We start from the raw sequence: 15,288 nt of genomic DNA, 5'->3' as shown, positions 1-15,288 counted from the left end.
CAACACGTCCTGTTGGTACACACAGTGCACGTAACAGTTGATGTGCAATATCAACACGTCGTGTTGATACACATAATACATGTGATATTATCATCAGTGTACATGCAGCCAACTTCTCTACTACTACTTTTTTTTTGAGACAGATTCTCAAGCTGTCACCCTGTGTAGAGTGCTATGGCGTCACAGCTCACAGCAATCTCCAACTCTTGAGCTTAAGCAATCCTCTTGCCTCAGCCTCCAAAGTAGCTGGAGCTACAATGGTCAGCTAGTTTTTCTGTTTTTAGTAGAGATGAGGGTCTCGCTGTTGCTCAGGCTGGTCTTGAACTCCTGAGCTTTTCATGCTGGGGTTACAGGCATCAGCCACAGCTCCTAGAGCCCTCGGCAGCTATGGATCTAGCCGATTAATTATACTAGGTATGTGCTTTAATGATATATGCTATTCTTAGTTGTTCATCTGCATAATAAAACAGCAAATATTGGTAAGAAGGAAAGAATAAGTGGTATCAAACTTTGTTCTAAAAAGACAACCAACTTAATTAAGCCTAGCTATGTAGGCCATGAATAAAAATATAACATGAAAATACATTTCTTTAATTGAGTTGCATTCTCCCTTTTCAACTTTTTCCTTGTCCCTCGGTAATTGTGTGTCCTTAAGAGAATTCCTGTAGCTTCTTTAGCCCTACCTTTTTCATCTATTAACTGCATATAATAGAACTCACCTCAAGGTGTTGTTGAAAACTAAGTGAGAAAGTGAAGTTCAACACTGTAAACCCAGCACATAGTATGAGCTCAATAAATATTAGTTAACAGTATTCCTGTGGTGGTGCACAGAGAAATTCTTCTAATTTGGAAGATAGCTATAAGAGCCTTTATATTTTAAAGCAATTTTAATTTTTTCTCAATATTTCCATGGATATAGATTAACTTAAGTTTTATCACCAATTTAGTCTTTCATATTCACATAGTTGTACTTGGTACAGTACAAAGTAATATTATGATCAGTTATTTTGACTATTCTGATGAAATGAGTCATTCATCTCTACTTTACAGAAAGGTAACTTGCAGCTGGGAAAGGTGGGTGTGTGCTTAAACTTCACAGCTGATAAGTATTAGGGCTGGAATACAAATCAGTCATGATGTCAAATAGATATTACAATTTTTAAAAAGTTGTTTTTTAATTGTTTCAGTTGAACAAAATTCAACCATGACCCACAACATTGTGTATAGCTTATATTAAAAAGTAAAAATAGCCATACCAAAACCATCTGTTAAAGTGAATATAATAATCTTAATGTTGATAATTACAGTCGTATCTGACCGATTTTGTGTATAGACAACAAAAGTCCAGCCTTTCAAGTCATTTCCAGCCACCAATCTTCTCTTTTTGTCTCAGGATTTGTCTGCGAGCCTTTGCAAGGTGGTGGATTGATGATGCACAGTGGCTCTTACTTCATTTCACTGTCATTGTTTTTTAAGGAAACAATGTTAAACGTGTTTTCTTCCTGCATCGAAACTAATTCCCTATTATCATTTGTCAGAATACTCTAAGGAACCCCTTTGTGCAAGTTTTTATAAAATTCTCCGTGGGACTCGATGCTGTTGAACTATTGAAGCAGATAGATGAACTCGGTGAGTCCAGATTCACACAACTTCTATTTCCCAGTCATGTCAGAAATGGGAAAAATGTTGATCTGTGTCACTTCTTTTCCTTTCCTTCTGTATTTACTTTCTAGCTAGTTTTAAGAAAATTGAGGCCCTGGACACATCCATACATTTCTTCCCAGTTAGTCATACAATTATCAGCAGAGATAATTGTAAGAATGCCTGGGTATCTGCCGTTGGTTTCAATAATTATAATGCAATATACTCTATGTAAATGTAGTTTTTTCATCAATCTTAGGTAGGTTGTTGGAAGTATGGCAGCACTTCTTTTGTTTTTTTAGTAACTTGATGGAAATCAAATCCTTAAGGATGAGAGGAAATGAAATTATTTATTTCTGGCTACTTGTAACATTTTTATCTTCGCGGGCCTCGGTATCACTTGACTAACCCAGAATGCAATTGGAAAAGCTTACAGAGTTAGCACAAGCAAGACACAGGCAATGGGGAGACTCGAGAGAAAATAAAATCAGTAGTCAATCTTGGGTTCTGCTCATATGGTCATTTAAAAAGGAACAGGCTGCAGAGGATCAAAGGCAGCTGTGTGCACCTATGCATTCCCTCAGCCACATCCGCACCTTCAGCCTAACGGATGCAAAGCATCTAATTCAGGCTGCGTCAGATTCCCTGTTGCTATGCAACCACGGGCATGAGAAACAGATGGAGAGCATCAGAATTTGGCCGTAGCAAAGCAAATGCCTCTCCTCCTCCCCAGCACTGCTGAGACATAAAAGATTAAGGTAGTAAACCAGTGGGAGGAATTATGCCCACAATTGTATATATATTATGATAGTCAACCCAGTTTGATTAAAGAAAGGTATTATTGGATTTATTCTCTATGAGAACCATTGGGGTGGGGAATTATTTGATCAAAATATCAGGGATAAGCTCTAAAGTTCTTATATAAATTCCGTCATTCATTTCTAACTTTTAAAATGGGAGGTGAGGCTTAGAATTTAAAATAAGATTAAAATGACAGCAGTGACACTTGATACTTGTATAATTACATATGTAACTTAGTATCTAAAAAATTTTATATTTCAAATTCAGGGAGCAGTGAACCCCTAAAGAGGTTTCTGTGATTCAGTCCACCAGCATTTCTAAGGAATCATTGGTGGTGTGTTGATTGCCAATGGCCACTGGAGGCCACTCTTCAACCACAATTTACCCCTCCCCCACCATCTGCATCTAGTAAAACATTTCACTTCAAAGTCTAATGAGAAACACATTTAGGAAGTTGCCCTCTATGAGAAATTTAGTCCTATTTTGTACAATATAAGAGACATGTCTGGATTCTATGAGGAGAGATTTATGATATTTGCAGCCTTCTCCGTATTCACGATGATCAAGCCAGTAAAAATTTAATTGGCCAAATGATTTGTTAACGTGCAATTTCTTATTTACCCTTTGTCCCAGTTGATTTCCTCACAAGGAATCATGAAATTGAGGAGGAATGAAATCCTCTTTCTTCCAGAGTAATCACTGAAAATAAAATCTTCATCATTTTGTCTAGATTTATGCAGATATCAAAAGAAGTAATTCAGTAAAGGTTTTAAGTCAAATACTATTAGAAGGTTGCAACCGTGTGGCATGTATTCTTAAGTATTTTAAATGTTTCTGTAGCTCAACCAAGCGAAGAATATAGTTTACTTGTTCTAAACATTCTATACAGACCTTTCCTTGTTTCAATTTGTACATTCACATTTCCTGTACAAAGCAAGTACTTCTTTCTAGTTTGTTCTAACATATCATCTCTATTTTATAGTTATGGTTTTCTTACTAACTGCATATACGTAGTTTTTTTAAATTATTCATTTTGTGTCCTTTATTAATTAAATTGTGGCAGAGTGTATTTTTAGCTCGTATCTTTCTTTGAACCTGGGTTTACTGTATTTGTAACTAGCTCCTCTTCTCCTTGAATATTTGCTTATGTGGACACATTTTCCTGGATGGAGAGTAGTAGAAATTTTTAGAGTAAATTCTACAGCCTGACTTTAATTTAGTGTAATGTTTATTCCCTAAAAAACAGTATTGTGTCATACGCTTTTTGTCTTGTAATATGTTTTTTTCTCTTTTGCTTTGCTTCTGTAGACGCTCTACGGACAAAATTAGAGAACAACATTGACATCATTGATCAGCTGAACACACTATCTTCCCTGACAGTAAATATTTCCTCTTGTGTATTATACGACCGTATTCAGGCAGCAAAAACCGTAGATGATATGGAGAGAGAAGCCAAAAGGCTCAACAAAAGGAATGAACTCTTTGGAAGTAAGTGCTATACTTTTAGGATTTGACCTTCTCTTTGTACTAAAATTGGCCAAATTCTTCCCTCACCTCTTTCATCAGGAACTCAGAAAAGTAGTCTGGGGGTCATTACCTCCTCTGATGTCTTTAGAATTGAGAGGCTTTCATGTAGTCAACCAACTATATTATCTAAGTATGTCTGATGTTGTTAGTGTAGCTAAAAATTAAAAATGAAAAAGATCACATAGTTATAGGGTAAAGTTGAGTCCATCGTCATTATCCATCAAGATTATTCATTATAAAAGTTTTTTTTTATTTTAATAAGTGGCTTAGCATGATGTATTTAATCTGGCCACTTCGTTTTGTGATTATATTCTTAAATATAGTTAGACTCTCTCTCTAGCTCTGAATCTCTAAGGTTGACACCTCCAATTAACCATCCTTCCTGTAAATTAAGAACCTGAACCTACTGTCACATCACTAACTCAGATGACTATTTGGCTGCCCCCTATGTGTACCCTCCAAACAATGAATAATGTCAACCATAAAGTAACCTTTCTGCTGTTGTTGCCATTTTATTTTTAGGTGTTATTTTTAAGCTTCCTTCTAACAGAAGTTGGCACAGAGGCTATGACTCTGAACATGTCTTTCTTCCTCCTGTCATAAAATACACCATCCGCATGAGTCTCAAGACTGCGCAGACCACAAGAAGCCTAAGAGCCAAGATTTGGGCCCCAGGCCCTCACAATTCTCCATCACACAACCAGATCTATGGCAGGGCTTTTATTTATTTACAGGATAGTATTGAAAGAGCAATTGTGGAATTGCAAACTGGAAGAAATTCGCAGGAAATAGCAGTCCAGGTCCAAGCAATTCCTTATCCCTGCTTTATGAAAGACAAGTAAGTGTGTGTACTTTTAGCCCTTTTGAATGCTATCACTTTTTCGAGAGGTCGTTTCAGTTCATTCATTCAGTTGTATAAAGGGATACTTCACCAAAGCTTTGCCCCATGCTTGTTTCTGGGAAAGGGTCCACACTGTAGGCATGGCACCCTCTTGGCTGCTCATCATTACCAAAATGATGATATAGTGCTTGCCAAATAATTCATGTTTTCCTTCTCATAACTCTACCTCTGCCAGAACCCTGGCCCCTGAACTGGGAGAACTGGACTCTAGGGCCAAGTCCAGGGTTGCATGACTTGGATGTACCCACTGTCTACTGATCTGACTCTTCTCTTGTCAGATGTAGGAGATGATCAAGATAATCATAAAATCCCTTCCAAATCTCCCAAATTTGATAAAAATCTGAACACAGGGTCAATTTTAAGGAAAAAGGGATGAAAGAAATCTTGAACATGTATTGATCAAATCTGTGAGATAAATATGCGCTGTCTGAATCCGTCATGTACTGTCAGTTCATTTGCTAGGAATCTTCTCTAAAATGATGTCTCATAGCCGGGCGTTGTGGCGGGCGCCTGTAGTCCTAGCTGCTAGGGAGGCTGAGGCAAGAGAATTGTGTAAGCCCAAGAGCTGGAGGTTGCTGTGAGCCGTGTGATGCCACGGCACTCTACCGAGGGCGGTACAGTGAGACTCTGTCTCTACAAAAAAATAAAAATAAATAAAATGACGTCCCAGTGTTCTTTGAAGCATGGGAGTATGATCATAATAAACAAGTATAAACTCTTAGCTGCACGCAAAGTGCTTTTGCATCTATTATTTCATGTGTTTTGCACCAAAAAAAAACTCATAAGGTACATGAGAGCAGAAATAATTGTCCATACTTCCCAAATGAAGAAAGGTTAAGTAACTTGCTCAAGTGTATATAGCTGGTACTACACAGCCCTTCTGGTTATAAGACCAGTGTTTTCGCCCATAGACTAGACCAAACCTGAAATGTACAGTCATTTGGAAGAAACATTATAGGGAATTTGTCGTTAACGAATGAGGGTCTTTGCTTAATTCTAGATCTAGAAACAGCATCAAGGCTGGACCTGGACTAAAACAAAATTCATTTGATCAGTACTCTGTCAGCTCCTACTTCATGCCAGACAATTTTGCAGGAAATAAAAAAATTGGACCTAGCCCCAACTTCCCCTGTTCCCCCACCACAAAACACCTCATTTCTCTGATGACAATGTGCTTCTGCATGCTAGGTTGATAGTAAAGGCAGTGATGTCATGTTTCATTAATATTGCATTTTTCTTGGAGTGCATAAGGGTAATTCTTCAGCCTTGTGGAATAAAAGGAAATGGCCTCATGACCTTTCTCCAACTCAGAGCTTCCAGGGAGCCCAATATGCAAAACAGATCAACTTAGAAAACTATTGCTTTGGTCCATAGAAGAGGGGCAATTATCAGAACAGTGGCTGTTATGGAACCAGCAGCATCAGCATCACCTGCAAAGTTGTTCAAAATGCAAATTCCTGGTCCCCTCCTAGATGTAATAAAACAAAGCTTATGGGTGGAGCCCAGGAGTTTGTGTTTTAATAAGCTCTTCGGGAGCTTCTAATGTGATCATCTTTCAGAACCACTGCATTTGAACTTCAGGTGTCATGGGCAGGACACTGGAGAACGCACCTGGAGACTGATGGGGTGACCCAGTGATCCTCCAGTTTAGCATATGATCAGAAAAGACATTTCTATACCATTTATGAAACATCTCCCAGAGCATTACTTTGAGGAGTCCAAGTTCTTTGTCTACATTTTATTTTTTTTTCCTTTTTTTTTTTTTTTTATTGTTGGAGATTCATTGAGGGTACAATAAGCCAGGTTACACTGATTGCAATTGTTAGGTAAAGTCCCTCTTGCAATCATGTCTTGCCCCCATAAAGAGTGACACACACCAAGGCCTCACCCCCCTCCCTCCGTCCCTCTTTGTCTACATTTTAAATGAAATGTTTTGGGTTTTATTTCATTTTGGAAAATCTAGTTTAATAACGATGAGCTTCCTAAAAGTGAATAAATACAGTAATTTTGGAAGACAGAGCTTTTAGTTAGATAAACCAATCATCATCTAATTTTAAATTTGCCTTTTAGAAGAAAATTTAGTTCAGGCAGAAAGGTTTTGAGTCTTGCAATTATATCTATATAATAATTATTTTCTCAGACAGGCCACAGTCAAACACAATTTAAACAATATGGCAACTTTAACGATCCAGGGCTGGATTTGTACTCTTGCAGCATTACGGCAAAAAATCGTGGGCCCATTCTTAAGTCACATTCACATTTCATAAATAAAGGGGTGACTCGTTCTTTGCAATTTCAAACCAGGAGTGTAATTTCAATGTAAGGAGTGTGTTCTTTGTGTATTACAGTCTTCAAGTGTGACATTCATTTGGTCACTGGATTTTTTTGTTCATTTTTATTTTACAGCTTCCTAACCAGTGTCTCTTATTCTCTTCCAATCGTGCTTATGGTTGCCTGGGTTGTGTTCATAGCTGCTTTTGTAAAAAAGCTTGTTTATGAGAAAGACCTCCGGCTTCATGAGGTATGTTGAGATTTCTTCTTGTGATGAGTATACTATTCCATAGTAATAGAACAATCAATGACTATGATTTTCATCTTGCCTATGTAAACTCAGAAAGCCTAACCCATGCCTTGTAAATTAGATAGAAAGAAAAATATTTTACAAATCACACAATCAGCTGATAAGGCAATATTTTATTTTCTCAAGAGGTGACACAACAGTTAATAAGTACCTTCATGAAAAACAAAATATGAATAATTCTAAATGAAATATGAGTGTAATTACAATCCTAAGAATAATTTTTGCTCAAGATGCTACCTATGTAACTTCGGATCTAACAGAGAGTGTTTATAATAATGAGGCTTAGGGCAGGAAGATTCCTGCCATGAGAAGTAAATAAATCCAAGTGTAGACACAGACATAAACACAGACCTCGCTACGTGGCTTGTTTCAGCTTTCACAGAGAAAATTCTCTGTCCAGCGCACCTTGTTTCCTTCAATTACCTTCTCCATTTTCCTCTGATTCCTGATTTATAGACGTTGAGAATTTCATGTTCTGCTTCTGATTAGGTTAATAATAATATCACAGTGGAAGTCAGGACTAGGCCTGTAAAGCTTGCTGTCTTCCTGGGCCTGTTCTTCATCATTCAGCCCAAATCCAAAATATCTTACTTCTTTTTAGAATTTATGATAAAGTATTGTATGGTTTTTAGATTCTGAGTAGATTTATTTCATCTGCTCATCCGAGAGTGAGTCTGTTCCTATCCTTAGTCATGGAGTGAAAAGAAAGATGAAACATTTCAAAACTAGGGTATGGTAATTATTGCAGGGCCTGGCTGAAAAACCTGCAATAATGAGGTTAGAGCAACCTGTTAGTCCACTTGGCTTCTTCAGCCCTTGCCAGTGCTGCTGGGCAATTGCTTATGTCTCCTTTCTAGACACAAGTCACAGCTTCACATTTCTGTGAGTTCAGGATCAGCCTTCCAGGGTTGTCACAGAAATGTAGGTAAGAAGCCTACAACATTTTCTGTTTAAATTCTGGTTGACCCTCGCCGTTGCATTTGTGTATTTCAGTTACAATTTGGTAAATGTCTTGTCAGCTGGTTTGAGTCCTATTATAGTCAGGAGTGTTTGCAGTGGTTTCCTAATTCCAATTTAGAAACTTGAATTCATGTCCTGGACTCTAATTTTGGTTGCAAGTCCCCACCTTATATTTCTTTTTCAGTTTCCTAGTACTCAGAAGTGAATCTTCACAGATTAAAGGAAAACTCTGAAGTGGAAAATTGTAATATTAATAGAAATTTAGTTTTTTTCTATTTCAGAATAAAAATATTTTAAAATATTTCTTGTGATAGAAACAGTAAATAAGTATATAGGTATGTGTATATATATATACACACATATGTGTGCATAATTTATGTGTACAGTATATACATGTATGGTGTATATGTGTACATACATTACATATACATTGTATTATTTTGTGTTTGAACATGGTGCTCCTCTGCAAGCACATATATATATATATATATGTCACCAAAAACTATCAAAGCATACAAAAGAGTCTTTTCCAGAAAAGAACAGAAAAGGCTATTTTTACAATGAACCAGTTTCTGTTTGGAAGCTCTATGTCTTCCTTTGGTGGCCATCTACGTTCAAAATCTAACCACCTTGTCTTGGGTGAAAGTTAGGACAGCAGAAAATCACTGAACCTGGAATTGGGCTATCAGGTTTTGTCGTCCGGTTCTACCAACCAGGTGCACTTGGGTCCAATCCCTTAAACTCTGAGTCACCTAGACCTCATTCAACACTGTATTTCCAGAAGGTAGCTGTCTCACTGCCAGAGCAGAGGAGTGCTCAATTATTCATATTTTATTAATTCTAAGACATCGATTTTCTTTTCTTTGTTTCTTTCTTTTTTTTTTTTTTGTTTTACTTTTTAAAGCCTCTGAAATTAGCATGCATTTGATAGTGTTGTGATTTATTTGGCAGCGATGTTTCTTTCTTGGTGGCATGTAAAATAACAGTACGTCCTAAATGGCATCCTAAATGCATAGGAAAGTGGCACATTTGTCACTGATGGAGATAGGCACTGAAGGAGCAGGGTGTCCCCAGTACCTCACAGCCTGCCTGCCCTGCCCACGGTTCTCATCTCACCTCCTCCCACCTTTGGATAATGAAAAAGTTGAGCCCAGAACATGAGAAGTGGCTTGCTGCAGACCCTGGAGCTAGTTCGTGGTAGATCTGGCACAAGAACTCGGGCATCTTCACTATCAAGCGGCCTTTTCCACATCGTGGATACCTTAAACTGATATCTTATTTTGATAACATGAACCCTTTTAAGAGGATGATAATGGAAAATCTCCTAAGTTACCAGCAACTCAAAATCATTTTTAATGATCATCATTTTATATTTGGTTATGGTCTAAAGCTGCCCAAGCCCCATTTTCTTCTCATTCAAATTAAGTCAAAAAGCTAAAGAAAATTGATATTTTCCTTTTCTTTCTGTAATTATTCTAAAATCTGGGCAAGAAAACGATTCCAGGAATTCCTTTACCTTGTTAAACAAATTAGCACAAATGCTAATGTCCAATAAGTTTATTTATGAAATCGAGCCTGTCGTTTTAAAAAAAAAAAACTACCTTAAAAATACCTTTCCATCGAGTTTTGTTCTGCCTTCCTTGCTGTTACAGATGAAAATATTAAAGCTGTAAGAAGCTGTTTTTTTTTTTTTTTTTTGGCCGGGGCTAGGTTTGAACCCACCACCTTTGGCATATGGGACCGGTGCTCTACCCCTTTGAGCCACAGGCACCGCCCATGTAAGAAGCTGTTTTTATAATACATACAAACGCTACATATTTTTTCCTGTTATGTTCATGGTTTTGGGTTAGCTTCGCTTATTTGATCTAATAGAAGTCACTGAAGGGCTCTCAGCACTTATTATTTATTTGGAGACGGAATTCTGGAGTCTTCTCTGAGTTCAGACAGGTAACCTGAAATATCTGTGGGCCACAGAGATATTACCAAGAATTACGCAAGGACTTTTAGTCCACTGGGTATTCACAACAGACAATTTTTTTTTTTTTTTTTTTTTATGTAGAGACAGAGTCTCACTTTATGGCCCTCAGTAGAGTGCCATGGCATCACACAGCTCACAGCAACCTCCAACTCCTGGGCTTAAGCGATTCTCTTGCCTCAGCCTCCCGAGTAGCTGGGACTACAGGCGCCCGCCACAACGCCCGGCTATTTTTTGGTTGCAGTTCAGCCAGGGCCGGGTTTGAACCCGCCACCCTCAGTATATGGGGCCAGCGCCTTACTGACTGAGCCACAGGCGCTGCCCCCGCACAACAGACAATTTTTATGTTCTCCTGACCACTGATGAAGATTTGAAATACCCTTTATGTTGTGCTAAAAAACCAACAATGTAAGTATCTATTATTAAAAAATTATAAAAATTGGGATAGAAAATATTATTATTCCTTATGAATTAGTACATGACATACTTGTCGATTGGAGACATTGCTGTCAAGTGAATATATGAGTATTAATAATTGCTTTTCCTGACGGTCTTAACGTCAATCCCTGCACACAAGCTTCTCGTAAAAGTAGGAGCACATTCATCCAAAATCTTATAGAATCTCTTTCTTCTAATTCTCTGCTGTAAACTGGGGCAGATTTTAGCCACTGTGTAGAGCAGTTTTCCTCAAGCAACAGGTTGTCAGATACCGATGAATGGCTCTGGAAGGTTTGGGAGGCTTGAGACAAGTGACTCTTTGATTACAAAGCTGGCATCTGACATCTGTCACTGTGAGGAGGAACTAACAGATCCAAGAAAGCACAGCCAGCCGCCCTCTGTGGGCCGCCTTCCATCTGCAAGTCTGGCCTTGTTTATAACAACAAAGTTGGCAGTGAATCTGGATAATTTATGGATGACTTAAATGCTCTCATCACTCTCCCTCTTTATGAATAGCAACTGTTCTCATGGCAAAAAATCCTGAAGTTTAATACTGATGTTTGTGCTAGAGTGTTAAATAGTGAATAGTTTTAGAAGCACCTAACACAGCTTGTTTCAATGAAGAGCAAAATGATCCGTCTCCAACTTTTATTAATTCCTAAAAAAAGAAATTTGATCCTGAATCTCCAAAATTTCAAAATTATAGGGATGAATATCATTAGCCTTGGTTTTCAAGCCTCTGCATTATCTTCAACAAGTCTATGAATGGAGAATATTCTAGATTATAAGATTTGCACTGCAACCATCAATTGTGAGGGAAGAAAAAAGACATGTTTATACACATGACAGCAGCTTTATTTCATGGCCATGCTATTTCCTAGATATTTTATAATTATCTCATGAAATATACTAACATTGTTCCCTACTGATACACATTGCTCTTAGGGAGAAAATATTTTTGTACAGGCTGTGTAAAAATAAATGGTAAATATCACCTTGGAATTAATTCATAGGCTCCATAATTTTTCACATAATTATATTCAAGTAGGCATAAACTCAGTAAAAACATGAAAATACATATAGCAATAAAGACAAATAAAAAGACCTAACATTATCATACTATATTGGAATAGAGGAGTCTCTGAAATGCAGTCATCCAATATGACATAGTAATTTTTTTCAAATGGGATGGGGTAAAAGCAAAGAATTTCTGGAATAAGTTCTCTGAGATCTCTTTCACACCAAATGTAATTTTGTGTTCAGTGATGATAGCCTACGAGACAATTGGGGAAAACTTTCCATAGTGAACTTGGCTCTATGCTAATTTTGTAACTTTGATCCACACTTCATTCCCATGGAAACATAGGGATGGTCGTTACTGCAAAGGGTGACAGGGCCTAGGAGTAGAAAAGCATTAGGAAGGGAAGAAGTGAGGAAGAAGGCAAAGTTCAGAGGAAAAGCCACAGGCTTTTCCGCAGTGGTGATTAGTTTAAAGCCCACAGCTTAGACTGTTGGCAGTCAGGTAGCAGTTTCCATGGTAACAACAGGAGCAGCAGAGTTATCAAAATGTGGTAAGTTACAAAGGCAGAAGGTAAAATTCACTATTTTGCTTGTAGAAAAAAATAGAGAATGCATTCTTTATCACTCCCCCACACACATACAAGTTAGATTTCAAAGGGTGGGGTATTGAACATACTTGATTTTTTGCAAAAAAAAAAAAAAAATTGGATCATAATGCTGTTAATGGAGTATTTTTTAATGAGATATTAAGTTCATAAGCTCACATCAATCATGAATTATTAAACTAGAAACGAGGATCTCCAGGTTCTCCCCAAGTACAACATGTCACCAAATTCAGGATAACCAAGGTTCAGGGGACTTTAGATCTTTCAGAATCCTTTTCAATTAATGCACCACCAGGTCAGGCTGGTTTGTTTTTCCGCCATGTAAAAAGCCTTGGCCTCCACAGACATCACTGATCTATATCAGATAATATCAATTGAGAGGGAAATATAGAGTCTCTGAGATACATGAGTTTACTATGGATACAGGAATGTCTTTTTGGAAAAGAAAAATGACACACAGCCTAGACTACCAGCAAATGTTAAGAAAGGGGAAGATATGGCTAAAGGTGGAAGATCGCCTTTAATTTTCCATGTTTTAAATTCTTTGGACTCAGACCTTTTCTGTTTCCATCAGAAACATGAATGTAATTATGTTGTTCATTAATAGTAAATAAATTGAAGTATTTTTATTATCTCAGTCTCTAACAGAACCTGTAGTTAAACTGTGCTTTCTTGCCTGCTTGAAATATTCATGCCTGCACAAATATCAAATTCATATTGTAAAATTCTACAGGAGATACCATAAATTTGATGATCTGTTCTAAATTGCTTTAATCTGGAAACATCAGCTAGATACCAATTATAAAATGGAATGGTAATTAAAAAATAAAGAACCTCTCCATCCAAATCATTTATTATATTGGGGCATTCTGAGCACATACAATCTAAGATGAACTGGTATACACAGGTGTATTTCACACATGAACATGAACAAATGCTTCATTTATGTAAATGGTTAAGATGCCTAGTTCTATATCTATGGAGACTCTCCTGGGCATTTTAATATGATACAGAAATAATTATTTGGGGGAGTATCAGCATAATAGCTCACATTTTCTCCTTTTTACAGTATATGAAGATGATGGGTGTGAACTCCTGTAGCCACTTTTTTGCCTGGCTTATAGAGAGTGTTGGATTTTTACTCGTTACCATTGTGATCCTCATCATTATACTCAAGTTTGGCAATATTCTTCCTAAAACAAACGGGTTCATTTTGTTCCTGTATTTTTCGGACTACAGTTTCTCAGTTATTGCCATGAGCTACCTTATCAGTGTCTTCTTCAACAACACCAACATTGCAGCTCTCATCGGAAGCCTCATCTACATCATTGCCTTTTTTCCATTTATCGTTTTGGTCACAGTTGAAAATGAGTTGAGCTATGTCATCAAAGTGTTCATGGTAAGTCAACTGTTGGAATGGTCAGTGTGGAAGACGAGTAGACCGAATAGATTGTTTTTAGATTCTCAAACTGAAAGTTCACTTATCTAAATTTAAAAATCCAATAATAGCAAAATAAGCTTAGTGTCCTAATGATAGTTTTTTCACATCATTGTGTCCCATAAAGTTAAAGACAGTAAAAACCTTCCAAAACCATAACATGTGATGCTGTTAAGAAATCATTCCTGAAGCAAGTTAAACCGGGATACGATATGTTTTAGAGGTCGTCAAGAATTCTGACTTCTCTCTGGTCCAATTCCTTAAATATCTTGGAGCCTCTAATATTGGAATTCTTGTCAGATGTGATCAGTTCTCATGGTTTTCATGATGTGTAATGTAACTTACAGGCATAAAGAAAAATGCACTGACAGCATATAATTAACTCCAAATTCCTTTCTGCCTTTTCAATTCAAAAGCACTAAATTAATTTAAGAATCTTAACAAAAGCATTAAGCAAACCAAAGCAAATCTCATTGTATTAAAACTTTGTGGCTTATGGAAATAGAAAGTAGTGAATAACTTTCACTTAGCACTGACTGCTGAGTTTAAACAAAAGTCAGATTTGTAATTCCAGTATTCAATCCACTGATACTTCAGTATACTTTCATTCATAACCCTTTCATTACCTGAAATATGTTTATGAAGTGAAAATATCTTCTGGCCATTAATGTTTTCATTTAATGTTAGTCTCACTGCTGCATTATTCTGTAATTACCTATTCTACATATTGCTGAACCACATTTAGTAAGTTTACATTTAGATTTTGAATTTTTAACACATTTTTCAAGTTGCAATTTTCCTTTTTTTTCCTGCTATTCCTTCTATATTCTTTCAGACATGTAGCATAGATGATAAGAGCCTTTTTTAGAGAGTGAACGTCAAAGTTCAAATGTCCGAAGTTTTAAGTGTTTTAAGATCCACCTGAGCCTCAACCTAGACCTCCCATTCGATCCTGCAATCCCATTACTGGGCATCTATCCAGAAGGAAAAAAATCCTTTTATCATAAGGACACTTGTACTAGACTGTTTATTGCAGCTCAATTTACCGTTGCCAAAATGTGGAAACAGCCTAAATGCCCACCAACCCAGGAATGGATTAACAAGCTGTGGTATATGTATACCATGGAATACTATTCAGCCATTAAAAAAAATGGAGACTTTACATCTTTCATATTAACCTGGATGGATGTGGAAGACATTATTCTTAGTAAAGCATCACAAAAATGGAGAAGCATGAATCCTATGTACTCAATCTTGATATGAGGACAATTAATGACAATTAAGGTTATGGGGGGGGAAGCAGAAAGAGGGATGGAGGGAGGAGGGTGGGGCCTTAGTGTGTGTCACACTTTATGGGGGCAAGACATGATTGCAAGAGGGACTTTACCTAACAATTGCAAT

At 37.1% G+C, this 15,288-nt stretch overlaps 1 protein-coding gene across 1 annotated transcript in view; it reads left to right on the top strand.

The window, feature by feature from the left end:
- Positions 1-15,288, top strand: part of ABCA12 (ATP binding cassette subfamily A member 12) — a 192,710-nt gene that overhangs the window by 126,602 nt on the left and 50,820 nt on the right. Inside the window, exons 20-24 of the mRNA XM_053597805.1 lie at positions 1,539-1,629; positions 3,751-3,930; positions 4,492-4,807; positions 7,277-7,391; positions 13,519-13,848. Of these exons, the coding sequence (XP_053453780.1) occupies positions 1,539-1,629; positions 3,751-3,930; positions 4,492-4,807; positions 7,277-7,391; positions 13,519-13,848 (1,032 nt within the window). The remainder of the gene's footprint in view (positions 1-1,538; positions 1,630-3,750; positions 3,931-4,491; positions 4,808-7,276; positions 7,392-13,518; positions 13,849-15,288) is intronic.

The sequence above is a fragment of the Nycticebus coucang genome, chromosome 7 (assembly GCF_027406575.1).
Source record: "Nycticebus coucang isolate mNycCou1 chromosome 7, mNycCou1.pri, whole genome shotgun sequence".
Taxonomy (NCBI): Eukaryota; Metazoa; Chordata; class Mammalia; order Primates; family Lorisidae; genus Nycticebus; species Nycticebus coucang.
Note: the sequence above shows the minus strand (reverse complement) of the source record. Positions and strands in the feature narration are given on the sequence as shown.